Source organism: Felis catus, chromosome C1 (assembly GCF_018350175.1).
Source record: "Felis catus isolate Fca126 chromosome C1, F.catus_Fca126_mat1.0, whole genome shotgun sequence".
Lineage (NCBI taxonomy): Eukaryota > Metazoa > Chordata > Mammalia > Carnivora > Felidae > Felis > Felis catus.
In genome coordinates this window covers 118,744,198-118,771,984 of record NC_058375.1, presented here as the reverse complement: position 1 = coordinate 118,771,984, position 27,787 = coordinate 118,744,198, and the positions used below count along the sequence as shown (strand labels likewise).

General features: G+C 52.8%; 1 protein-coding gene across 3 annotated transcripts in view; it reads right to left on the bottom strand.

Annotated features, from left to right (window-relative positions):
- Positions 1-27,787, bottom strand: part of SCTR (secretin receptor) — an 81,516-nt gene that overhangs the window by 31,472 nt on the left and 22,257 nt on the right. For all 3 annotated transcript variants that reach the window (XM_023259249.2, XM_019839111.3, XR_002744752.2), the window contains exons 2-4: positions 25,215-25,335; positions 7,590-7,697; positions 1,043-1,146 (exon numbers count right to left, since the gene is read on the bottom strand). In XM_023259249.2, the coding sequence (XP_023115017.2) occupies positions 1,043-1,146; positions 7,590-7,697; positions 25,215-25,335 (333 nt within the window). The remainder of the gene's footprint in view (positions 1-1,042; positions 1,147-7,589; positions 7,698-25,214; positions 25,336-27,787) is intronic.

The window sequence follows — 27,787 nt, the reverse complement described above, 5'->3', positions numbered from 1 at the left end:
GGTGTTCAGTACAACGCTAAACATTCACTGGGCACCTAGTAGGCGCCAGGCATTGTGCTGGGCACTGGGGGCCTGCAAATGAATAAGATTCTGATATGTCCCTGCCATATTCCCACATCTAGACCCATCCTTGGCTCACAGTAGGTGCTTAATAAATGTTAAGTGAATGAATGCCTCTGAAGAGCTCGCATTTTGGTGAGAGAAACGGATGCACATGGGCACATGCAGACGATTTCGTGTAACGTAGTAGGTAACGGTGGAACCAACTCAGCATATCAAGAGGCCCTCCCTGGGGGTGGGGGTGGGGAGAAAGGGCTTTCTGGAGTTGACGGGCAGGAGTGAAGTCTTGGAGGATGTGTATGAATCAGGCAGGAAAAGTGAGGACAGAAGGGCTCTCTGAGACTCACGGACACTTTCCCGGAGGCCTCTGCAGCCCCCAAGGAAGCTCCGCCCATAGCTCAGCACCCTCTCTCAAACCAGACCTGCCCTGCAGCAGCTGGGCTCTCTTCTTCCCGTCAGAGCCCGAGACTCCTGAGAGCGAACATTCACTGAACACCTCCTATGACCAGGCACCCTTCTCAGCACCTCCCTGGATGACCTCATTTGGTTCTCTTGACCAGCCTGTGAGGTCAGAACCATTATTAGCCCCATTTCCCCGATGGAGAAAGTGGGGCACAGAGAAGTTAAGTCCCCCCCACCCCCACCAAGGTCACCGTCAGGGTTAGACTCACCAGCCTGGCTCCAGGCACTTAGCCACCACGTTGGCGCTCTTTTGGTTTCCTGACTAAATCACCCTCAGTCTCGTGGCTGCCTGGGGCGGTTCACACTGTGCCACAGTCTCCATGAGCACCGTCTCCAGACTGACAGACTAGGGCAGTGAGGCAGGCCCAACGAACCCCGGCTGATGAGTGGGAAGGGGTGGGTGGCAGGAGCAGCTCCCGGTCCCCTGGCCGTGGCCCTGGGCTGGCTCCACTCTGTCCTCTCCCAGGGGCTTCTCACCCTGCAGGCCCCCAGCCCGAGAAAGAGGGGCGCCCAGGCTTACCCGCTTCTCGTTGGATGAGTCGTTCACATTAACCCCACAGGCCAGGTCAGGCCTAGGGAAGGCTTCTGACCAGCCGTCCTCTGTGCAGTTTCGAAACACGGAGCCTGTGGGAGCCAAGCATCCTGCAGGTGAGCAGTGGGGACCGGAGGCAGACGGCCTGGTGTCTTGGGTCCCCTCTGCCACACCTTAGGGGCAGCCAGGCCCTGCCCTGTCACTCGGCCCCAGCTGATCCTTGAAGAAGACATAAGAGTCAGGAAGGAGAGGTGGTGGGAAAGGAATGTAGGGAGGTGGCCTCAGAAGGGGCGAAGACACAGATGTGTGTGTGCATGTGAGAGAGACGGGCAGACCGGCTGACCCCTGAGGCCTCGATCTACAAACCATGCCAGCTCTGAACACGTACCCCGTCCAGCCTCCAAGCACCGCTGCCTTCCTCCCGGGCCCCTCACCGCCTCACCCGCCCGCCCGTCCCTCTGTGCCAGGCCCAGGGTTTCACAGACAGGGGGACCTTATCACACAGGTCACAGTCCCCCACGGTCCCAGTGACTCTCCTCCACCAGACCCCAGGCCCCTGCAGAACTTCCGGTCACGGCTCCCCAGCCCAGCTTGCTGCCCCCAGGCCCAGCCTCACTCCAGGGCTCTCTCAGGCCCCGTGGCCGTCCCCTCCCACCGCACCCCTCACCTCCCCTTCCGGCTCCGATCTCAGCTCCAACATCCCTCAGAGCTCCAGGAGGGACCTCCCTTTCCCATCCTCCACCCCCACTGGCTGAGGAGCCACTGCTGGCTTTTGGAGGGTTTTCCCCAAACAGGGGGCTGTTCCCCCACCCCTGGGTGTTCACGGGAGATAAATAATAAGTCCTCGTGCTTTGAACTGGTAAGACACCAGTTCTCTTTCAGGGATTGTCATGTCCCATAGGACTCGAGGGGCCAAGTGTAGTGCTCGAGGACAGCAGTCCCAAGCGATGATACACCCCCCAACCAAAAAGCCACTGATCTCACTCCCTAATGATTGCGTATTTGCTCAATTACAAAGTCCTGTGCTCTACTATAGTAATACTACACATGATGATGACGACTGTGTGCCAGGCACTGTCCTAAGCTTGTGACAGGTAGCAGCTCATTTAACCCTAACGAGACTACGAACCAGGCAGTTGCTTTTATAATAAAATATATCATAACATGTAAATACTGTGCCCATTTTACAGTTGGGGAAACCGAGGCACTCAGTGGTTAAATAAGGTGCTTAAGATCACAGCAGAGGAAGTGAGGGAAGTGGGATTTGAACCCTGAGTCTCAGACCCTTACTCTTTTTTTTTCCAGTTTATTTTGAGAGAGCCAGAGACAGTGCAAGTGGGGGAGGGGCAGAGAGAGAGGGAGACAGAGAATCCCAAGCAGGCTCTACGCTGCCAGCGCGGGGCCCGATGCAGGGCTCGAACCCACGAAACCGTGAGATCATGACCTGGACGGAGACCAAGAGTTGGATGCTTAAACCGACTGAGCCATCCGGGCGCCCTTACTCTTAGCCACACACTATGTGCCCATCCCCTTTCCTTCTCCTGCGTATCCTGATCCCGGGTCCTGCCACCATCTAAGGGCTGGATCCCCCAAGAATCTGGAGTGGTTGGCAGGGACCCGGCCACTCCCAGAGTGAACTTTTCTCAGGCTCCGGGTGCTGCTCCCACGCCAAGGAAGTTCTGTTTCACATTTAACTTCACGTCCTGCTCCCCGCACCTGCAAACCACCAGAGCGGCACCGAGGGAAACCTTCCAGGTAGCTGCTCCTCACGGGAGGGAAGGCCTTCTTGGTCGTCCAGCAACCAGGACAAGGCCAGCTCCGCATTTCTCTGCGTCACTGCGGTCCTCCCGCAGAGCTCACTGTGCTTCCCTGCCTCGCCCAGCAGACGATGAGCTCCCGAGGGCTCCCGGTGCCGGCCCAGAGCCCCTGCTCATCCAGCGTTGGCTGGCTGCCTAGACAGGCAGCTGAGTGGAGAAGCAGCAGCCCCGGGCTAAGCTCCTCTGTGAGAGAACAAGGGGGTCTGCCCACAAGGAGCTTGTAGAGCAGGAGCCCGAAGACTGGGGAAGGGAAGCTGCCAGTCCAAGAAGGAGCTCCAGGAGGAGTTTCCCTCCATGGACTGACTAGCCCAGCTGCATCCTCTACTCTGGATGCCCAGGAGAGCCGAGTGCTGGTCCCTGGGTCCGGCTGCAGCGGGTGTGACAGGGGGCTGGTCACAGCCCTGGAGATAGGAGCCCTCACGCGCCACCTGCTCTAATGGGTACCCTCTGGAGGGGCCTTAACCACCCCATTTGGGCCTCCCGTGCTCCTCTCGGACAGGCCTCAGGGTCTGGGCCACTGGCTCACAGGGTTCAGGGTCAAATGGGTTCCACTGAGCTGGAGAAAAATGGCTGGCATTTCTAGAAGCAGCCACTATGCTAATTTACAGATTCCGATCTAATCCTCACAGCACCCAGCGAGGAAGGCGCTGCTGGCTTCCTTTACAGATACGAAAACCAAGGCCCGGAATTGGGCCACAGGGTCCAGCCAGGACGTGACTCTTCGCTGTGCCTCCCTCCCGCCTGGGCACTCTCCCTGCAGTCCCAGGGACAGCTTCCGGCGCCAGGAGACCACGCCCTCTGGACTCTGGGCATGCCCAGCCTATGAAGGAAGGCTCACGAGACCTGGAGCACAGGTTTCGAACCAGCCAGATCTGAGTCTGAAACCCAGCATCGCCTCTTGGTCATCTTGGGGTCACCTGGGTGCATGACTTCTCTGTGCCCTGCGGAGTAACCACCCCCTCCGCAGGACGGGGCAGGAAGCACGACAGCATATCAGAATTGCCCAGGCTGACCCCTTTTCCTTTTGGCCTTTCGCAAACAGACCAGGAGCGGTGGGGCTTGGAATCTCGGGATTTAGTAGGGGCTGGAAGATTTCTAGTTAAGTCAAGGAAGCTACAGGTTGTCAGACAGGAGAGAATGGTGGTCAGATTTAGGCTGGTTGGATGGGAAGTTGAACTACGAGAACACCCACTCCCTGGAGCCCAGAACAGGTTATCAGACAGCGTGGGCCTAGAGGCTGGGCCGGGCCGCCTGTGTTGAGCCCTTCTCACCAACCCAGGGGGATTCCCAAGACAGATGCTGAATGTGACCCAGGCCAGGCACCCAGCGTGGCTCACAAGGCAGTGCCCTTTACTGACGGGGCTCTTGGCAGAAACGCAGAGACAAGGGTTAGCCTCTCTCTGGAGTCCCTTCAACCCCACCCACTTCCCCTGGGTTTAATTCCTAATAGATAAGATCAGTGATTCCCACTTCAGACCAGTGTGTACCTCCAGGGCCCCTGAGGGCACGGTCAGGATTTTTGTGCATATCCATATGTGCAGTTTGGGGAAAAGCCAGTCCAAAGTTTCATCCAATCCTCAAAAGACTCCAGGACCCTAATCAGGTTAGGAACCTCTACTGCTTTAAGGCTCCAGTCCCAAGATAGAAGAGAAAGGCCAAGGTCTGACCCTGCCCGGGAAGTGTGTTTTTTAATGAGGCACTCTGGAAGACCAGTGTCCTATTAAGAATCAAAGGAATGCATCCTGGAGGGAACACTCTAGACCTTGGCACACACAGAAAAATATCTGGGGGCAGAGTCCAGCCTGCCATTTCTCCAGTCACACGGACAACCATCCTGTCTGGGTCCAGGTGGTGGGTGCCCTGAGAAAGAATTACTTTATTATTATTATTATTTTCTTCCTTCAGAAGGAAGGGTTGGACCAAAACAGCAGACTGTCCTCATCGGGTGCTCCTCTCTGGGTTGGGTGGGTGAGCCCTGGAATCCTGTAGGACACCCCTAAGGGGAGCCTTCCCTCCTGAGAGGAGACCGGAGTGCTGGGATCTATGAGGAGTGAAGGTGGAGGTAGGAGATGGTTCTTGGTGACTGAGGCTGGCCTGGTCCCGACCTGTGCTCCTGGACTGGCCGATGCCCTGGGCCTGGGGCTGGGTATGGCCCCGCGGTAGGGAGCTGGGGGAGGGGAGATGACATTGCCTCCCAACGTGTGGGTAACGCTTGGGGTGCAGGGTCCCTGTGGGCAGGCGGACGCGTGGGTCCCGCAGCCCCACAGCGACACCATGTGTCATCAAGAGGAAACTGCAACAGAGGTAGGCGTAGGACCCCAGCTTCCTCCCCCACAGCGTGCAGACCTGAACTGCACTCCTAGATGAACTCTGGTAGGTCTCGAGCAATGAAAGGGTTGGGGAGCCTGAAAGAGGAGTGAGAGGGCTACTAGTTAATGAGCCAGGCAGGGTTTCTAGCAATTGACTGGGAAGGATTTGGCCATGAGCACGGATCTGCCTGGCGCTCTGCGGGAAAGTAGGACCGGTGGTGTTGGGGGAGGCAGAGGCAACGGGGCTCTGGGAAGGCTGTGAAGGGAAGGCTGGGAAAGGAGGAGAGCTTCTAGTCCCTCCAACAGAACTTGGTCAGTGAGGGAGGAGCACTGGACAGGGAGTCCAGGATCTGGTCCTAGCCTTACACCTGGACCAGCGTTTACTCCGGGGCAGCCATGTGTGGATTAACCTCATGGGTCTCTCTAGAGTTCTGTGGGTCCCAGACACAGATGTGGAGGGGTCACGCTGGGAGTGGTCAAGCTGTTGGTAAGTTTGCTAGCATGTGTGTGCAGGTGGGGGGACTTGGGGGGATGGGCGGGAGGGCAAGAAGGGAGAAGAGAGGGAGAGAAAAGATAAAGGAAGGTATTTAAAGTTCATTTCCAAGCACGGCCTTAGGGACCTGTCTTGTTTATTCTCCCCATTTTACAGACGAGAAAAATGAGGCCGAGAATGAGTAGCCTGGGCTCTGAGGCAGAGACTGATACCTGGCAGGACCACACTTTCCCACGTCTCTTGCAGTTAAATGTCACCACATGACTTAGCTCTGGCAGAGGCAAAGTGGGCAGAAGCGGGGTCACGTTCAGGCCTACTGCTAATCAGAACCACCCGTTTTGGGGGCTCCTGGGTGGCTCAGCCGGTTGAACGTCCGACTTCGGCTCAGGTCATGATCTCGCGGTTTGTGATTTCGAGCCCCGAGTCAGGCTCTGTGCTGACGGCTCGGAGCCTGGAGCCTGCTTCGGATTCTGTGTCTCCCTCTCTCTCTGCCCCTCCCCTGCTCGTGCTCTCTCTCTTTCTCTCTCTGTCTCTCAAAAATGAATAAATGTAAAAAAAATATATATTTTTAGAAGCACCCGTTTTGGACTTTAGGCGGGGAAGGCACTGTGTGAACGAAGGCTTTGAGATTTGGGAGATCTGTCTGTGTCTGCAGTTGGCATCCTAGCAGTAAGCGGAGAAGGGGACTCAAACCTGTCTCCCTGGTCCCCCTACACTTCCTGCATGTTGGGTACCAATGAGGCTGAGAGGGACAGCCAGCTACCACAGTGTGCTCCCCAAATGTGTGTGTGTGTGCGTGTGCGTGCGTGCATGCACGTGTGCACACATGCGTACTAGAGAATTACAGACTGAGGAATTCACACTCCTCTCCCACACCGCCCAGTCTTGGTTTCCATCCCTAGCTTTGGGATGCTGGTGGGTTTTTGTGTGAAATCATCTTTGTTGGTTCCTTCTCGTTAAGGGCCTCATTGGCCAGCTTTTCTTGCTGCAAACCCGGTGAAGGGAGAAGGGCAGCAGGGCTGGGTCAGGCTTTAGACTTTAAATGACCTCACTGAGGCCAGGGGCCAAAGGCCATGAAGCGACCTTGCCTCCACCCAGCATCACCCCCACCACGGGGCCAGAGTCCCACCTTGACCATGCCCTTGAGGACAGGGCATAGTTTTGAAGTCCGAGAAACCTGGGTTTGAATCCTAGTTTCGCTGTCTTCTAGCTGTGAACCTTAAGCAAACTGCTGAGCCCCTATTTGTCCCTGTTATCTCCACTCTACTGGGTCACGTGGAGGAGAAAGGTCTGTGACTTGTAGGGGTGCTGTAATGATTGCCTGAGCCCATGTGTTTAAAAATGCCTGGCACGTAGGGGAGCTTCAGCTAATGTTAGTCCCTGAATATCCCCTGTCTGAAACAGTCTACCTACTTCTCTGCCTCAAATTAAGAAAATCCTTGTAAACTGCAATTTTCCTCGCCAAGAGATCACCCAGGAGGCCAGGGGCTTTCAGGGAGGGTGTGGTTTATCAGCAGGGCCTGACAGAATGGACACGCAGGAAGTAAATTTCTGGAAAGGTGGGTTGTGCCAGGGTGGGACCCAGATCCAGGAGCCAGAACAAGGGGTCTGGTTGCTTAGGGGACAGAAACGTCAAAGGGAGTGGGGGAGCCCATAAATGCAGGTGTGGGACAGAGAGAAGCAAACCCAGTCTCCTTCATCACTTCCTGATACAATGCTTCCTGGCCCCCTTCCTTGGGACCCCACGAGTGGAACCTGCCCCACACCCCCAGCAAGGCCTCCGATTCCCAACAAAGACCACCTGTCACCATTCCAGTTACTGCTTGTCCCTAGAGTTTCTGTGGCCTCCAGGCCAAGGCCCTACCCAGAGGGCCACCCACTGTCTCGCAGCCAAGACCCTCTGGCTGAGAGCTTACCGTTTCTGCCTGTGAGCATCCGGAGGAATTGTGGGCACCCCACTTCCACAGTCTGTCCCAGGGCAGAGGAAGGCCAGCAGCTCATGTTGTCCCACAGCCCCTCGCAACCTGTGAAGAGAAACAGTAGCATTAGTCAGGGATGGAGTGGGGGCCAAGGGCCTTCTCCACCACCTTGTCACCGTCCCCAACCCCCCTGCCTGCCAGGAGTTCCCATCAGGTCCTGACCCCTTGACATCAGGAACCAATGGTATGTAATGTGCTTTTATTTTATTTTTTTAATGTTTACTTATTTTTGAGAAAGAAAGAGAGACAGAGTGCAAGCAGGGGAGGGGCAGAGAGAGAGGGAGGCACAGAATCCAAAGCAGGCTCCAGGCTCTGAGCTATCAGTACAGAGCCCAATGCGGGGCTCGAACTCACAAGCTGCGAGATCATGACCTGAGCCAAAGTCGGACACTTAACCGACTGAGCGACCCAGGCACCCCTAACATGCTTTTAATCTTTAATCTTTGACTCTGCCGTAAGTGCTCATGTTGAAGGCATGAAGGCAGGAAGGAACATACATTATCTTACATAAGCCTTCTAAGGGTTGGTGTGGATTTCTCTAGAGTCGAAGACGAAATACCTCTTGGCCTCAGTTTGCATTAAAGGACTCGACAGCCACGGGCCTCCATCCTGGCTGCACGGTAGAACCGTCTGCAGAATTTTAAAAACATACAGATGGGGCCCTACACCCAGGGATCCTGATTTCATTGGTATTGGGAGGGGGCCAGGCATAATACTGTGTTAAAACCAGCTCCCGCACCGTTCCCTGGCGTGCATCCCTTGGAAGCAGGCTTTTATCTGGGCACTGACTTCTAAATTCCATGTTAATGTCCTGGCCTTCCGGTCCTCTGCCTACCGGCTCTGGTTTGGTGCTAGTGGGAGGCAGTCACCGCGTGCTTCACACACAGGAAGCACCCACAGCGTGCTCCAAGGCACCTGCCCTGTCCTGGTTTTATAAATGAAGCAATAAGCAGTGAAAAGAAGAAGGTTCCTGGAGTCACACAGCCCAGAAATGCAGGGGCCGGGAAGTGGCTGTTCCAGCCACACTGCTCGGTGCCACCTCACAGGCTCTGCCCACCTGCCCTGTCTCCTCGGGCACCAACCCCAGCTTCCTAGTGGAAGCCAGGCTCATGGAGCCGGGCTAGGGAAGCTGGAGAGAGGCCAGGAGTCGGGGGAGGCAGGGTGTGAGGCTGGGACAAGAGGGAAAGAGGGAGGATGCATGGAGAGCTGGGCTGAGGGCGGATGGGGCTCTTCTCTTGCAGGGGGGCCGGCCCCAGAAGGATTAGAGGGAGAGAGGAAGTGGGAGCCCTGCCCCCAGGAGGCCAGGCCTGAGGTCAGGATGCCTGGCTAGGGGCTCTGGAGGCAGAGAAGCCCCTGAAGTGACAGACAGCTGTGGCCCTGGGCAAGGGAGCTGGTGCAGAATGAGAGAGCGCGTGGACACAGAGGCAGGGCTCGGACGGGGCTTGTGCAGGACAGTGGAAGCATGTGGAGACTGAGCACCAGGGTTCGTGTCATTCAAGGAATGTGGAAGATGAGCAGCCCCTTGGATGTCCCTGAACCTTCACCTCGACTCTCACAGCCAGCCCTGAAAGAGCCGCTGGAGCTCCCTATCTGAGCCCCCCACCCGAAGCACCCAAGCAGGGTTCTACGGCCATCTAGGCAGCTAGTTGTCCCGATTCCAGCTGTGGGCGCTGCTCGCCCCTCCCCGCCTCGCTCCCACCCCCACCCCATGACTCTGGCCTCCCCAGATGCCCCTGGGACGGCAACACGGTGCTGGGAAGACCCGTAACAGATGTCCCACTGTGTCTGTCTACTCTGACTTTTTCTGGCATCTGGAGTCTGGGGGGTGAGGCTGACCCAGAACTCTCCGCGGCAGCAGGATGCCTCATTTATAATGAGCCACATCTCTTGTAGTGGAAGCAGTTGGTGCACTTCCCAGCTGTGGAAAAATTCAGGGGCCTCTTTCCTCACTTTGGGAGAAATGGATTCAGGGCTGGAGCCGGCCAGGTCAGCCAGAGCATCGGCTCACACCTCCTGCCCATGAGGCTGGACAACCCATGTGCAGCTGGTCAGACAGATGGGGAGGGAGCCAGGTCACCTGGCAGGCGTCCTGCCCCGGGTCATGCTGCGGAGGGCCCACAGGGCCCTGGTGCTGGCAGAAGGCGGCGGGGGAGTGACTGGTGGTAAGGTGGGAGCCGGCTCCCCTGAGGGTGCCTGGGGTCCCCCTGACAGCTGGGTCACTGTCACGCCCTTCATATCAACCCTGCAGAGCGAAAAGCCTGGGGAAGGGGCCAGCCAGGCTGGCACCGGGCACGTTTCAGACATCGTGCAGTGCACCCCGTAGGGATTGGGTAACGTCGCTGCCCCACAGCAGGGATGATAGAGAGGTGGGACGCAAGCTCCAAGAGGCAAAGGGACATGTGTGGGGGGACAGAGCTGCCACTGGTGGAGCTGGGATCCCACCCTCCCGGCTGACCCTCGGTGGCAGCAGACCTGATGCTACTTTCCCGTGGCATTGCTCGTGTCTGGAGCACTGTGACACAGCTGTGACACGGCCACGCTCTCTCCCAGCTTCAGCCTCGCCGTCTGGGGACAGACCCAGTGCTCCCAGTGCAGGAAGCACATCCTCGCTGGCACGCTCTTTTAGCTGGTGCATGGTCGGATGCTTTTCATTTCCATAGCTCCACATTTTTTCTTTTAAGAAAGACTTTAACGTGCTACAAAGTGATTTTACAGCTATTATTGTTTAGGATGGGGCTAAGTTAAAAAATAACAGTCAACTGAAAGAAAAGGCAGGCCTCACACACTGTTGGCAGGAACGCAAACCGGTACGCCCACCATTGGAAAACGGTATGGAGGTTCCTCAAAAAATAAAAGTAGGACTACCATTGATCTTGCAATCCCACTTCTGGGTATACAGCCAAAGGGAATGAAATCAGGATCCCAGAGAGATATCTGACCCATGTTTCACTATTCATGTTTCACTATTTACAATAGCCACTGTGTGGAAACAACCTAGGTGTCCATCACATGATGAATGGATAAGGAAGATTACAGTGAGATGTTATTCAGCCTTAAAAAAGAAAGAAATCAGGGGTGCCTGGGTGGCTCAGTCGGTCAGGCGGCCGACGTCAGCTCAGGTCATGATCTCGCGGTCTGTGGGTTCGAGCCCCGCGTCGGGCTCTGGGCTGACAGCTCGGAGCCTGGAACCTGCTTCAGATTCTGTGTCTCCCTCTCTCTCTGGCCCTCCCCCGTTTGCGCTCTGGCTCTCTCTGTCTTTCAAAAATACATAAATGTTAAAAAAAAATTTTTTTTTAAATAAGAAAAAAAAGGGGCGCCTGGGTGGCGCAGTCGGTTAAGCGTCTGACTTCAGCCAGGTCACGATCTCACGGTCCGTGAGTTCGAGCCCCGCGTCGGGCTCTGGGCTGACGGCTCAGAGCCTGGAGCCTGTTTCCGATTCTGTGTCTCCCTCTCTCTCTGCCCCTCCCCTGTTCATGCTCTGTCTCTCTCTATCCCAAAAATAAATAAACGTTAAAAAAAAAAATTAAAAAAAAAAATAAATAAATAAAATAAAATAAGAAAAAAAAAAGACATCCATGTTGTGACAACATGGATGAATTTGGAGGACACTATGCTGAATAAACTAAGCCAGACACAGACGGATACATGCCGCGTGACCTCCCTCATGTGGAGTCTGCACGATTCGAGCTCACAGAAGCAGAAAGTAGAATGGTCATCGGGGGCTGAGGTTGGAAAAACGGGGAGAGGTTAGTCAAAGGGCACAAAGCCTGTGAAGGATGAATAAGTCTAAGATCTAATGTACAGCATGCTGGGAAAAAAAAGTCAATCGATTTAAAGAGAAAAGATGAAGGAAACCAGTACAGGTTGTGCATGGCTGCAGCTGGGCTCGAGGGACTGTGGCCAGGCCAGCAGGGTGGCTCTGTGTGGCCTCCTGACTGCTGGCAGGGACCTCCCTTGCTTGCACTGTTCCAGGGTGTGAGTGGAGGGCCTCACATCCCACTTCCCACCAGGCTCCTGCTCTGAGGTGGGGGCGGGGAGGCCTGCACAGGTGGAGCATGGATGGGAGGGAGGGAGGGTGTCTTGGCACTAGGTTCCTTCTGGAGTTCTGGTGGGGAAGGGACAAAGCCTGGGTAGTTTTAAATCTTGAGCCCCAGCGCTTGCTTCCTGAGTTGGAGGTGAGGGGCCGTCCAATGAGATAAGAAAGATTGGTGGAGCTTGGTAAATGGGGGCTCATGTTACTGAGCCAGTAGGCAAGGCTCACTGCCTCTGGAAAGGCAGGGCTCAAATGCACACAAATTAGCTGCCGCCTGGGCCAGGAAGGCCCCGGGGCAGGTGACGGGCGAAACTCGCAGCCCTCCACCATCTCTGATTGGTCACTGTCACCACTGACTGCCCGGCTGGAGGGATGGGGTGGAAGGTTGGGGAAGCTCAAGTGGGGAGACAAGAAAAAACAATGTTGGGCCACAAGTGCCATCTGGGGGAGCAGGGGGCGCCTGCTGAGCCATGGTCCCAGAGAATAGCACAGGATCCTGAGCTGAAGTGGTGGTGTGGTGGAGACAGAGCTAGCTTTGGACCCAAATCTACCTTGGGCATCCAGTTACCTCTGCGGGCCTCAGTTTCCTCATCTATAAAATGGGCATAGTAACATACCCGGGGATTTTGGTGTGGATTAAATGATTTGTGTGCAGGAGAATATTTTCTGATGTATTCATCTCCATTCTGGTTTTTCTCCCTGCCTGTTTTGGTCCCTCCTCCTCAGACTACTGGTTCACATTCTCAGAGGTGGTCAGGAAAACTTATAATCTTCCTAGCTTGGGGTTTCAAAGGCCCTGGGGTATAGGGGGAGGGGAGCAGGAGGAGGTGGACAAGAATTCTGGTGTAAACAAAATGCTTGGGAGAAAACAGAAAAGGAGTGAGACCTCCCTCAGACTTGGGAGGTTAGCAGGGCAAGCGATGAGCAGGACAGATAAGGTTCCAGAAAGAGGCAGGGGTACCCCGCTGCCCACCAGGCCCGGATGGTGGGATAGCCCACAGGATAAATGGCTGTGGGGACATGTCTAGAGCAGGACCACAGACAGCCTCGCGGCTCCCATGCCTCCCCACGAAACACAGAGGTCTGTCGGCCACCACTCCGTAGAGCTCAAGACCACACGGGCTCCCCCAGGTACCCCAGCACCGTGTGAATCTCTGATACCCTGGGCAAGTTGAGGAAGATCCAGAAAATATCAAGGCTGAGGTTTCTCCACCCCAGGAGAATGGAGTCAGAATTAAACTTACGAAACTGAGGAAATTCTATTTTGCCCACTGGAGCTGACGGACAGAGGTCGGTCTCCTTTACTCTTGTGAAGCCCCCGGCACCGCGCCAGGCCCAGAGCTCCCTCTGTCCTGCCATCCTGGTCCCGCCGTCCTCCCCCACCCCCTGCCCCCATAGGAGAGCGGCCCCAGAGGCAGGTCTGGCGATGGGGAGGGGGCTGGAATACAGGCCCAGGTGACTGGAGAGGGCAGGACAGCCTGTGGCATGTCTAAACCCCCACCCGGCCCGGTGCCTGGAATACAGCCCGGCCCTCTGTAAACTGCCCGTCTGCCCTGCGTCCCACCAGACAGGAGCATCAATCTTCCAGTCCTTGATTTATTTATAAATGAGCTCAGATGGCCTGACAATAACCTGGGAGCCTTTCGGGAGCCACGTGTCCGGTTGTGGGGCCACGGGGCCAGGATCAAGCCAGGCCCCCCGGGGCCATGCTGACTCGGGCAGTGGGTCTGCCGTCCCTCCACGCCCCGCCCCCGGCTGCTCACTGTGCAGGTTAATGGAGGTCAGAATGGAACCCAAGGTCCCCCTCACCTTGACCTTCTGGTCGTCCCCTGGCTTCTGCTTGTGCAGGGTCAACTCTTTCCGCCTACAGCTGCCATATTCATTTCCCAGGTGCCTCCAGACCCTGCTTCCCACCATTCACCCTCTCTCCTCCCCAAGAGCCTTTGGTGGTTCAGGCTTCCTCCTGTCTCCTTTTGCCTTTCTTAGCTACCCTGGCCTCATCCCTAGGCCATCCAAGGGGCAACTCGGTGAGGTTTCCCTGGCTTTGCTAACGAGCTGATCTATAGTACTTAGGTCATGAAAGGTGTTGCCCTCCTGGTGATGGCTGGACCACACACAGAAGTGGTCAGGATGGGGTCAGAGGGACTGAAGTCCCAGGTGGCAAGGGCGTTTCAAAGCACAGCACAGGAGGAGCAGCTAGATAGTCGGGGGGAGGGGGGCAGTGGTTCTCTTTAAACCACAAGCTGTTCCACGGGATAAACTGTGTTGGGAGTAGTGAGTTTCCCACCACTAAAAGTATTCAAGCAGACAGAGGCACGGAATTAGCCGACGGGGATATGCTTCAGACGTTGCGTGGAGGCTGCACTTCAGCTTCGAGCCTGAAGCCGAAGGCTGATTTCCTGGAGCAGGCTGGCGTCTCCCCCTCCAGGAGGCCAGCTGGAGACAAGCTTCTGAGCACTGTATGCTGAGCCCTTTCCCTCCCAGGCACTGTGCAAACTGTACCCTGCCTCACAAAATCCCCCTCCCCTGGCTGAAAGCTCTTCATTTCAAGCCACTTCTCACACTAATTAAAGATTAATTGGCATCAACAGTCTGTCTTTTTTGTTTCTAATTTCTAATTTTTTTTTAATGTCTATTTGTTTTTGAGAGAGAGGGCACAAGTGAAGGACAGGCAGAGAGAGGGGACAGAGGATCCAAAACAGGCTCCGTGCCAACAGCATCAAGCCTGATGCAGGGCTGGAACCCACAAACCAGGAAATTATGACCTGAGTTCAGCCAACTGAGCCACCCAGGAGACCCTCTTTTTTTTTTTTTTTAAAGTTTAGTCATTTCTTGTTTTTGAGAGAGAGCGAGTGTGTGCCCGCAAGTTGGAGAGGGGCAGAGAAAGAAGGAGAAAGAGAAAATCCCAAGCAGGCTTTGCACTGTCAGGCAGAGCCTGCTGCGGGGCTCGAACTCACGAACCACGAGATCATGACCTGAGCCAAAGTTACACGCTTAACCGTGTGAGCCACCCAGGGACCCCCACTGATTTCTAAATTTTTTTTTTCAACATTTATTTATTTTTGGGACAGAGAGAGACAGAGCATGAACAGGGGAGGGGCAGAGAGAGAGGGAGACACAGAATCGGAAACAGGCTCCAGGCTCTGAGCCATCAGCCCAGAGCCTGATGCGGGGCTCGAACTCACGGACTGCAAGATCGTGACCTGGCTGAAGTCGGACGCTTAACCGACTGCACCACCCAGGTGCCCCGACCCCCACTGATTTCTAAATCCCTTCTTGGGAGGGTGAGGACATTACTCATTCACAGCTCAGTCTGGAATGCAAACTAGAAAATCTTCAGGATTTAGAGTCAAAGATTTGGGCTGAGAGTCCTGTTTCAGATCTGGGTGATCCCGAGCCTCTCAGACCCTCACTTTCCTCATCTGTAAAATGGGGTCAATAATGGTGCTTACAGTACAGGTTGAACATTTTTTAAAAATAATTATAAACATAAAAAGACTGAAATGTTACACAAACATATGCTTGTTTCTGAAAAATGAGCCAAGATCACTGTGCCAAGTTAAGAATGGGGGGAGGTGAGCTGTGGGCAGGGTGGGTGTTTGGCTGTGGAAAACCATCAGGAGCCAGGAATGCTTGTGAGAGAAAATCGCATTAAAAGCCAGCATGTGTAAGACACTGATACATGCTATAGTGTGAGTGAACTTGGAAGAAGGCAGACACAAAAGGTCACATACTGTATGATTCCATTTAGAAATCCAGGGTCAGCAAATCCATAGAGACAGAAAACAGATTGGTGGTTGCCAGGGGCAGGGGAGGGGGGCAGTGAGGACTGGTTACTTACAGGTCATGAGGTGTCAGTTGGGGGCGATGAAAACATTTTGGAACTAGAGGGGGGCTGGCTGCACAGCTTTGTGAATGTACCGAATGCCATGGAATTGTTCACTGTATGATGGTTAAGTTCGTCTGTGAATTTCACCTCATTGTCCCCTTACCCCCAGCGGCCCCTCCCACCCCACCCCTTGAAAAGAAGTCAGCCTGTTCCCTCCTGCCCATGTTCTTCAGGACTGGGCAACCAGCTAGCAGAGGCAAGCTGGGAAAAAGGGAATGACCCACTCTGAAGGCGAGGACACTAAGGCCCAGACAGGATTAGTGTCTTGCTCAAGGTCACCCAGCCCCTAAGTGACAGAGGAATGCACATGCCCAGGTCTTTCTGATTGCCAAGCCCACACCTTTCCTGCCACCACACTGACTCTCTGGAACATTCTTCCCTGTGAAGAGCCAAAGCTCTTCCACCAGCCAACTCTGAGGAGGTATCAGCTTCTGTAAACAGAGCAATAAATAGCCCAGTAGAGCAGTCCATGCAGCTATTAGGGTGACCCTGAAACGTTCCCACAAAATGCTGGGAAGGCCTTGGCCACCTAACCCGGAATAGCTGAAGAGTTAATTTTTTATTTGTGATAAGTGTGCCGGGCTCACTGACAACTCCGTGAGTGGCATTTCCTGCGACTCGTCTGGCGATCAAACATTAACCTCCTCCCCAGGGAGGACTGGGCAGCTTAACCATTAACCCTGTGCCCCCAACAGAGAGTCCACCAGCCCCTCCTGCTTCGGGCACCAAGGGACGGAGTTCCCGTGGGCCTGTGGGCCTGGGTGGCCTGGTGGGGACGTGGACAGTCTTCAGAGCAGGGCTGGGCCAGCGTGTAGGCCCTGTGCCTGCGTGTTTCTGACACGGACACCCACGCCCGACGGCTCGCCCCCCCCTTTGCTGTTTCTGTCTTCCTCTCCCTCCGTCTTCGAGGGAGTTCTTCCCCCTTGGCCACACATTCGTTCCAAACGGAGATGAGTGACCCCGCGTTCTCAGTCTCTCAGCAGAGCAGGCCTGAAGACTTTCCCGCAGGCCAAGTGCTCAGACATCCTCGGCCTCGAGGGCTCTTAAACCAGGCTTGCAAAGCCACAGATTCCTTACACTGGAGGTGATGGCAGTGGTGGGGAGGGGGCTGGGGGGGGGGGAGGATCCTGGCCGCCTTCTCACTCACCTGCCAGGCCTTGCCAAACAGTCTCAAATACTGCAAATCCGACGCAGCCTTTTTCTCACATGAGGCGAGTGAGGTCCAGACAAGGTGTATTCAGGGCCTCACCCACGTCTCCCCAGGGAGTTAGAGGCGGAACGAGGGCAGGAGTCCCTAGTGAGCTTTCTCAGACCTGGATACGCAATGAGGACCCCACGAGAGCCTTCGGAAGGAAACATGACCAGATCTGCTCCAGACGAGTCAGCCCAGAACCTGAGTGAGGGCACCCTTACAACCTCCCCAAGCACCGGGAGTGTGAGGCCCGCGTCCACAGGGTGACTGGGTGGGGAACCTCCCGGGGCGAGGCTGAGCACGCAGGGGGACAGAGGGCCCGGTGGAGGCTGCCCATCCATGGCAGAGGCCAGCCTGTCCGCACGGAGCAACCGGGCCAGGAAAGAAGCTCCCCGCGACAACGAGATCCCTGCCTTCGTGTCCTGCCAACAGGGCCAGGAGGTCATAAGATTATATCCCCATTTGCAAATGGGCAAGTTGAGGGGTGCCTGGATGGCTCAGTCAGTTCAGCGTCTGACTCTTGGTTTCGGCTCAGGTGGTGATCTCAGGGTTCGTGAGCAGGAGGCCCGAGTTAGGCTCTGTGCCCATGGCGTGGAGCCTGCTTGGGATTTTCTCTCCCTCCCTCTCTTTCTGCCCCTCCCCCACTGGCACTGTGTCTCTGTCTCAAAATAAATAAATAAACTTAAAAAAAATTTTTTTTTTTTAACATTTATTTATTTTTGAGACAGAGACAGAGCATGAACAGGGGAAGGTCAGAGAGAGAGGGAGACACAGAATCGGAAACAGGCTCCAGGCTCTGAGCCGTCAGCCCAGAGCCCGACGTGGGGCTCGAACCCACGGACCGCGAGATCATGACCTGAGTCGAAGTCGGACGCTTAACCGACTGAGCCACCCAGGCGCCCCCAAAAAATTTTTTTAATAAAAAAATAAATAACATGGGTAAGTTGAGGTGCGCCTGGTGGCTCAGTCGGTTCAGCGCCCGACTCTTGGTTTCGGCTCAGGTCGCAATCCCACAGTTTGTGTGTTCGAGCCCCGAATCAGGTGACACGAGCCCTGCTTCGGGTGAGTCCCCCTTCTTTCTCTCTCCCTTTCTCTCTTTCCCTCTCTGCCCCTCGTGCAATTCTCTCTCCCTCTCTCTCTGCCCCTCGCTCACTTGCACCCTCACTCTCTCTCTAAAAAAAATTAATATTTTATTTCTTTTATAAAAATAAAAGAAAATGTGCACGTTGAGGAGCGGAGGGATGAGCCCCCTTGCCCAGGATCACAGAGAGGAAGCAGCAGCACTGACACCATCTTGGCTCCATCTGTCCCCCAGCCTGGCGCTCACGACCCCCCCCCCCCCCCCCCCCCGTGCTAAGCCCACAGCCGACCACCTCCTCCCGCTGTTATAGGAGCAGATCTGGGCTTGTGGTGTAGAAGCCGACAGGAACACTGAGACACCCAGAATGTCAAGCAGGGGGTCCAGCCAGTGGGGTGGGTCACTCAGGGCCTCAGTGGGGCTGGCAGAGCTTCTTATAGGAGGCCCTAGGAGGACAAAGGGCTCAACCTCTCTGCCGCCAGGTCAGGCTCCAGAGAGCACCCCTGCATGAGCAGCATGGGCTACACTGCTCACCTCAGCTAGTGTGTGACAAGCTGGGCAAGGTGGGGGCCATCCACGTCCCCTGTGGGGTCCTTAGAACTCCAAAGGCTCTGTCTCATCTCCCACTGTTTCCTCCAGGCCAGCTCTTTTGTTTTCTCCTCTCTCTCTGCTCTCAGCCAAGTATCTGCACTCATTCATTCACTCAGTAAGTCAGTCAACAAACACACAATGAGTACCCGATCTGTGCAAGCCCTGTGCCACGCACCAGGGAAAGGGCAAGGGGCCGCAGGGGAGAGGAGCAGAGGGTCCTGCAGGACTCAGGGTGGCAGCAGAAATTGTTCCTGGGAGAGTCTGAAAAGCAGAGTGGTTGGCCGAGTGAAGAAGAGGGAATGGTGGTGTAGCAGAGGGATCAGCATGTGCAAAGGCCTGGAGGCACAGAGAAACCCACATAGTCACATAGTCATGAAGTTGTAAGCAATTTGGTTGAGCCAAGAGGACATGTTTGGAGTGGAGGCCGGGACAAGGGCCAAGTCAGGAGCTGGACCTTATCCTGGGATGAAGAGCAGTGGGACATTTTAAACACATCAGATGCTGACTTTTAAAATAAGTGTCCCTTACTTGTCAGCATGAGCTGAAGCTCGCCATATCTCTCCCAAAGGCCTAGCATCTCTAGGCTGTATGTCTCAGAGCTGAATGAAAAGCCCATGCCCTGTCATTGGAATTTTAGGCATTCACACTGGGGACAAGCAGGCAGACCTTGTTTCCTGCTGTTCCAAACAGTTTCTAGGGTAGCAGGAGGGTTTGGGAAATCAGGAGACTCAGGCTCAGTGGCGCCCCCCAGTGAGCAGCGCAAGACCATAGTCTGCCTCCCCACAAGCAGCTTTCATAGCCAGCAGAGAGGATGGAAAGGCTGGAACTATGGGAGAGAGTCATCCTGACCCTGTCCCTCAGGCAGAGGGTGGGCGAATCGGTTAAAGCACATTGCAATATCCAGACCGCTTGGCCCCCGCTGCCCACGACTCCTTGAATCTTCCTCCTGCCTCTGGCTGCCCCCGACGATGCACACTGGCAATCTTGAGGTCCACTCCTGGGCACCTCTTCTCCTCTCTCACACCCTCACCTTGCACAACCTCAGCCCCTTTGTCACCTGTGCAGAGGGGTTCCCCAGCCCTGGCCCCTCCTCCGAAGTCTCAGCTCTGCACAGCTGACACTCACCTCCTGATCTTTGTCTCTACTGCCCAGAATCCCTGGTCTTCCTTTGCCCCATCTTCCCGCTGCTCACAAGGAACATTTGGGGGTTATCCTGGACATGCACTGTCCCACCTTGCCCCTGAGCAAAGTCACCCCCACGTCCCGTCTGGGTTACCATCTACACTGGTCTTACGTGCGGCTGCTCCTTTCCACCTCCACCTCCCTCGGGAGAAGACCTTGCTCTCGGATCTATCTCCTTGGTCTACCTCTCCTGCACACAATAACCTCGTTGTCTTTCTTCCCTTTTTTTTGAATTTATTTATTTATTTTGGGAGAGAGTGTATGTGTGAGTTGGGGAGGGGCTGAGAGAGGGCGAAAGAGAAAACCCTAAGCAGACTCCGCGCTGTCAGTGTGGAGCCCAGCGTGGGTCTTGAACCCACCAACGGTGAGATCGTGTCCTGAGCCGAAGTCAGAGGCTTAACCGACTCAGCCACCCGGACGCCCCCCCAACCTCACTTTCAAATGCTAGCCCCTGGATCCCTTTGCCTGAAGGCTTTCTCCAGTTGCTGGAGCCCACTTTTCCCCCAAGGACAGCAGGCAAAGGGAAATGCGGGGGAATCCATGCACTCTCCCCAGAAACAGCCCAGGTTCTGACTGATGCGGCGTTGGTGGATAAATATCCCAGATCCTCTGCCACTTTGAGGTATGTATTCTATGCTGGCTCCTAAAATGCCCCCAAGGGGACTCCAAGTGATAAAGCTGCCAACCCCGCCCCAGCATGAACTGTCAGTTATCACCATTGAAAGGCGTTCTGATTCCTTGTCCTGTTTGCAAGGCACTACACCCCTTCCTTACTCTGTCCACCCTGTCCCTCAGTACCCAGTGGTGGCAAAGAGCGCCAACTTGAACCCCTTAGGAAAAGATGGGAAACTGTCTTCAGGTGAGCCGGGCATACAAAGTATCTGTTAAAGTTCTAGCCGTTCTGGGGCGCCTGAGTGGCTCAGTCAGTTAAGCATCCGACTGTTACTTTCTGCCCAGGTCATGATCTCATGGTTCATGAGATCCAGCCCCATGTTGGGCTCCGCATGGACAGCACAGAGCCTGCTTGAGATCCTCTCCCTCTCCCCCTCTCTCTCTCTGCCCTCCCCCAAGAGAAGGCACGCGCACATGCGGGTGCTCAGTCTCTCTCAAAATAAATAAATGAATAAATAAATAAATAAATAAATAAACAAACATTAAAAAAAAAAAAGGACGAAGGTGGACATCATATACAAAGATGAACTCATAAAGGACCAAGGACCTAAATGTAAGAGCTAAAACTATACACAAATCTTAGGATAAAACATATGGGAAAAGCTTCCTGAGATTAAATTTAGCAATCATTTGTTGGATATGACATCAAAAAACACAGGCAACAAAAGTAAAAACTAGATGCAGCCAACTATATCAAACCTAAAAACTTCTGTGCATCCAAGGACACAAACAACGGAATGAAAAGGCATCCTACACGATGGGAGAGATTATTTACAAATCATATATCCGATAAGGGGGTAAGACCCAGAATATATAAAGAACTCCTATAATTCACTGGCAAAAAACAACAACAACCGTATTTTTAAATGGGCAAAGGACTGAAATAAACATTTCTTCAAAGAATATATACAAGAGGCCAACCAGCACATAAAAAGATGCTCGACATCACTAATTGTTAGGGAAATGTGGATCAAAACCACAATGAGATATCACCTCACATCCATTAGGATGGCTATCATCAAAAAACAGCCAAGTGACGGGGCGCCTGGGTGGCTCAGTCAGTTAAGACTTCGGCTCAGGTTATGATCTCACGGTCCGTGGGTTCAAGCCCTGCGTCAGGCTCTGTGTTAACAGCTCAGAGCCTGGAGCCTGCTTCTGTGTCTCCCTCTCTCTCTGCCCATCCCCTGCTCACATTCTGTCTCTCTCTCAAAAATAAATAAACATTAAAAAAAATTACTAAAAAAACCCAAAACAACCAAGTAACAGGTGTTGGTGAAGATGTGGAGAAATCGGAACTCCTGTGTGCTGCTGGTAAGAATGTGAAACAGTACAGCTACTATGGAAAAACACGGTATACGGGACCCGGGAACAATGAAAAATAGAATTACTGTACAATCCTGCAATTTCACTTGTGGGTATACACCCAAAAGAATGGAAGGCAGAAACTTGAAGAGATAGATACGTGCACACTCATGTTCAGAGTAGCATTATTCACCACAGATAAAAGATGGAAGCAAGTCCGGTGTCCTTTCAGGAATGAATGGATTCCCGGGGCGCCTGGGTGGCGCCGTCGGTTAAGCGTCCGACTTCAGCCGGGTCACGACCTCGCGGTCCGTGAGTTCGAGCCCCGCGTCAGGCTCTGGGCTGATGGCTCAGAGCCTGGAGCCTGTTTCCGATTCTGTGTCTCCCTCTCTCTCTGCCCCTCCCCCGTTCATGCTCTGTCTCTCTCTGTCCCAAAAATAAAAATAAAACGAGGAATGAATGGATTCCCAAAATGTGGAAATTCTGCCATAGGCTACAACCTTGATGAATCTTGAGGACATGATGCTAAGTGAAATAAGCCAATAGCCAGAAGACAAACGCTGTATGATTCCACTTACGTGCGGTACCTAGAGTAGTCAAATTCATAGAAACAGAAAGTAGAATGGGGGCCGTCAGGGGCTGAGGGAAGGGAGAGAAAGGAAGCTGTTGTTCTAATGAGTATAGAGTTTCAGTGTTGCGGGATGAACCGTTTTGGAGACTGGATGCCCAACACGGTGAATGTACTCAACACCACCCCAACTGTACCTTTAGAAACGGTTCAGATGGTAAATTTCATGTTACGTGTTTTCCACTAAAGTTTAGATGTTTTAAATTTAAAACTGATTACGACAGTAAATCTTATGTTATATGTATTTTACCACAATTAAGAAGAAAAAGACAACCAAAAAAACCCACTGACAACACCAAAAGCTGGCAAGGATGTGGAGCAACAGGAACTCTCCTTCATTGCTCACGGAACGCGGAACCGCACTGCCACTTTGGAAGACGGTTCGGCAGTTTCTCACAAAACTGGACGTACTCTTACCACATGAGCCAGCAATCAAGCTCTTGGGTATTTATCCAAACGAGTTGAGAACTTGTGTCCACACCCAGCAGCTTTATTTACAACTATCGAAATGCGGAAGCGACCAAGATGTCCTCCAGTAAGTGAACGGGTAAACTGTGCTACATCCAGACAATGGAATATTACTCTACTTTAAGAAGAAACGTGCGGGGCGCCTGGGTGGCGCAGTCGGTTAAGCGTCCGACTTCAGCTCAGGTCACGATCTCGCGGTCCATGAGTTCGAGCCCCGCGTCAGGCTCTGGGCTGATGGCTCAGAGCCTGGAGCCTGCTTCAGATTCTGTGTCTCCCTCTCTCTCTGCCCCTCCCCCATTCATGCTCTGTCTCTCTCTGTCTCAAAAATAAATAAATGTTAAAAAAAAAAATTTTTTTTTTAAAAAAAGAAGAAACGTGCTATCAAGACATGAAAAGAAGCGGAGAAAAACTTAAATGCATACGGCTAAGTGAAGGAAGCCAATCTGAAAAGGCTACATACTACTGTAGGATTCCACCTATACAATGTTCTAGAAAAGGCAAAAGTATGGAGACAATAAAAAGATCAGTGATTGCTAAGGGTTAGGGGAGAGAAAGGGACAGATAGGTGGAGCACAGAGCATTTTTAGGGCACAGAAAATACTATAATGGTGGACACATGTCATACATTTGTCAAGACCCACAGAATGTACACCAAGAGTGAATCCTCATGTGAACTATGGGCTTTGGGTGATAATGTCGTGTCAATGCAGGTTCAACGATTATAACAAGCGTATCACTCTGGTATACGATGTTAATGGGGGAAGAGGCTGTGTGTTTGAGTGGGGAGCAGAGAGTGTATGGGAACTCTGCACTTTCTTTTCAATTTTGCAGTGAACTGCTCTAAAAAATAAAGTACATTTGAAAATTCATACAACCCTTGGAGTGCCTGGATGGCTCCGTCGCTTAAGCGTCTGACGCTTGATGTCGCCTCAGGTCATGATCTCGTAGTTCATGAGTTCAAGCCCCACATTGGGCCCCACTCCGACAGTGTGGAGCCTGCTTTGGATCCTCTCTCTCCTTCTCTCTCTGCCCCTCTCCTGCTGGCACTCTCTCTCCCTCAAAATAAATAAACTTAAAAAAATACATAAATAAAAATAAAAAGTCATACAACATAACATTAACCATTATCCATTCTAAAGTGGTACAATTCAGTGGTGTTTAACTCATTCATAGTATCATGCAACCATCACCTCTATCTAGAGCTAAGATATTTTCACCACCACCAAAAGGGAACTGCTCAGCAGTTACTCCCCATTCTCCCTCCCCTTGGCCCCAGGCAACTACTAATCTAATTTCTGTCTGTATGGATTGCCCGATCTGGACACTTCATATAAATGGAATCATACAATCCATGGTCTTCTGTAACTGGCTTTCTTCACTTAACTTGTTTTCAAGATGCATGCATCCATGTGGTAGCATGTATTAACCCATCATTTCTTTTTAAGACTCAGTAATGTTCCATTGTGTGTATACACCACATTTTTTTCTCCATTCATCAGTCCATGGACACTTGGATTGTTTCTGCCTCTTGGCCATTGAGACTAGTTGTGCTATGAATATGCATGTACAAGTCTTTGTTTGAAGACCTATAATGGATTCTTTTCTTAATACTATACCCTTCCTTATCCTTAGAAGAGGGAAACTTAAAAAACAGAATAAAAATAAAATTAACATATAAAATATCAAATTAATGGTATTTTTTAATGATTAATGATAATGTTTACATTAATAATATTTAAGAATCACTAGTATTTTGGGGCGCCTGGGTGGCGCAGTCGGTTAAGCGTCCGACTTCAGCCAGGTCACGATCTCACGGTCCGTGAGTTCAAGCCCTGCGTCGGGCTCTGGGCTGATGGCTCAGAGCCTGGAGCCTGTTTCCGATTCTGTGTCTCCCTCTCTCTCTGCCCCTCCCCCGTTCATGCTCTGTCTCTCTCTGTCCCAAAAATAAATAAACGTTGAAAAAAAAAAATTTAAAAAAAAAAAAGAATCACTAGTATTTAACATACTTTATCTCATTTATCATCATAATCCAAAGTAGACATTATCACCTCCATTGTATAGATCAAGAAACCAAGGCTCAGAAGGTTAAATAACTTGTCCATGGTTGCACAGCGAGCGAGTGTGAGCCAACTTTGGACCCCAGGTTTTTCTGACTCCTCTCTGCCTCTCTGACTACCTCACACATCAAACTTGTCAGAGGAGGCGAAAGAATGGGTAAGAGGCACACTTCCTTGACTTGTAATTCTCACCAAACTCTTCCCTTGGTGAAGTCATGATGCAGAAGTTGGCGGAATGAAAACACAGGCCGTATCCACAAGCCCAGAGAAACGGTGAGTGGTGTTGATGTGGCTTCTTGGGTGTGAGTCAACCGCTCACCAGGATCACTCCCGACCCTTCCCCCCAGCTGATTGTCTGAATGAATACAGCCAGTCCCGTCCCCTGCGTCCCCAAGCTGGCCCCGCCTCCCGTACCGCAGTGGGTTTGGCCACAATGCATGTCCAAGAGTGGACTAAAGTAGGCCACATACCTGAGGCCGGCTGCTCCACACCCAGGTCTCCCGGCTTCTCTTTGGAGAGTTCCTGCAGGCACTGGTCCCGTTCCTCCCGAAGCACCTGGAGCACATCACACAGTCGGGGGAGGGCGCCCACCTGCAAGTCCAAAACCAAGAATGCACATCCGTGCCACTAACTCCACTGTACCACAAAGAGACTTTCTGTGAGCACAAGTGGGGCTAGACAGTGAGGATTCAAACGGAGGAGGGCAAAATCCAGCAGGGAGCTCTTCACAGTGAGGTAGAGGCAGCCACTCCTGGGAGAGAATTCAGGCCACTGAATTCTGGGACGGCCAGGATGCTCGAACCATCTGTAGCTTGTCCCCTGCAAATCTTGCCCTTGACTTTACGAGGACACCCGAGCCCGGTGAGTTACTTACTTTCTGGGGACCTATTAGTCTGCAGGACTTCGTTTATTCCAACAGTGTTCATTTCTCAGGCTTGGCAAGTTAAGTTTTGATTCAAGGGTCTTTGAAACCTACATTCAACCATCTCCATGTTCCCCAGAAGAAAGCATATATCCACCCCAGGCAAACACTGATGGAGGGATGTGTTGGACAGGAAGGACTGGCACACAGTCCTGGCTTCCTAGCTCTTCCTAGAGTAGATTTCCAGAGCATGGCTCCATTCTTTCATTTGTGCTGACACTTGATAAATATGTGAGTGAGGGAAGGAAGGAGGAAGGAAGGAAGGAAGGAAGGAAGGAAGGAAGGAGGAAGGAAGGAAGGAAGGAAGGAAGAAGGAAGGAAGGAAGGGAGGGAAGAAGGAAGGAGGGAGGGAGGAAGGAAGAAAGGGAGGGAAGAAGGAAGGAAGGAAGGAAGGAAGGAAGGAAGGAAGGAAGGAAGAAGGAAGGAGGAAGGAAGGAAGGAAGGAAGGAAGGAAGGAAGGAAGGAGGAAGGAAGGAGGAAAGAAGGAAGAAGGAAGGAAGGAAGGAAGGAAGGAAGGAAGGAAGGAAGGAAGGAGGAAGGAAGGAGGAAGGAAGGAAGGAAGGAGGAAGGAAGGAAGGAGGAAGGAGGGAAGGAAGGAAGAAGGAAGGAGGGAAGGAAGGAAGGAGGAAGGAAGGAAGGAAGGAAGGAAGGAAGGAAGGAGGAAGGAAGGAAGGAGGAAGGAGGGAAGGAAGGAAGAAGGAAGGAGGGAAGGAAGGAAGGAGGAAGGAAGGAAGGAAGGAAGGAAGGAAGGAAGGAAGGAAGGAAGAAGGAAGGAAGGAAGGAAGAAGGAAGGAAGGAAGGAAGGAGGAAGGAAGGAGGAAAGAAGGAAGAAGGAAGGAAGGAAGGAAGGAAGGAAGGAAGGAAGGAAGGAAGGAGGAAGGAAGGAAGGAGGAAGGAAGGAGGAAAGAAGGAAGAAGGAAGGAAGGAAGGAAGGAAGGAAGGAAGGAAGAAGGAAGGAGGAAAGAAGGAAGAAGGAAGGAAGGAAGGAAGGAAGGAAGGAAGGAAGGAGGAAGGAAGGAAGGAGGAAGGAGGGAAGGAAGGAAGAAGGAAGGAGGGAAGGAAGGAAGGAGGAAGGAAGGAAGGAGGAAGGAAGGAAGGAAGGAAGGAGGAAGGAAGGAAGGAAGGAAGGAAGGAAGGAAGGAAGAAGGAAGGAAGGAAGGAAGGAAGGAAGGAAGGAAGGAAGGAAGGAGGAAGGAAGGAAAGAAGGAAGGAAGGAAGGAAGGAAGGAACAACTCAAAACACCAATGAATTGAACCCTTATTTTACTTTGTACAGAGTAGGGAATTTTTTTTATAAATTTTTAAAAGTTTGTTTGTTTCTTTTGAGAGACAGAGCGGAGGAGGGGCAGAGAGAGAGGGAGAGAGAGAATCCCAGGCAGACTCCATGTGGTCAGCACAAAGCCCGATGTGGGGCTCGAACTCATGAACCATGAGATCATGACCTGAGCCAAAACGAAGAGTCGGACGCTTAACCGACTGAGCCACCCAGGCGCCCCTACAGAGTATGGAATTTTAATATTAGAGTCTTTTCGCACACATTAACTTACTTAAGCATCAAAATAACCCCGTAAAGAGACAGAGAAAAGGAAACTGAGGCCCATAGTAGTTAGGGCATGTGACCAAGGTCCTATACCCAAGGTTCCGAATTTCAGAAACCGGCCTTCCAAGAGGTCAAGGACCAAGTCTTAAACCCTCTTGTCACCCCTGCACTAAATGCTTTGTGGATGGAAATGTCAACATAATGGAACAGGGGGAGAAGTCCCCGGCGACAAGGCCATGCTCCAAAATGGCCCAAATAAACAAAAGCTCTGGGCCAGAGAAGGGCACCTAAGGTAGCACTGTATTCAAACGATTCCAAAGGCAAACATAAATAATCTGACGATCTCTCTGTTAATTTGGGTCTTCCACATCTCAGGACCCTTCACTAATGCAGTCAGAAAGCACCTATCAGCTGTCAGCAGCTGCTGTCTTGCAGCTGCTCCCTGACCATAAGTGACTGGATCCGTGATCCCCATGAAACACACACATCACCTCCCCTGGCACGGAGCCCACAGTCAGCCACAACAGAGCTGCTGCAGGACCATCTGTGTCTGCCCAGCACTAAAATCATATTATGTGGGGG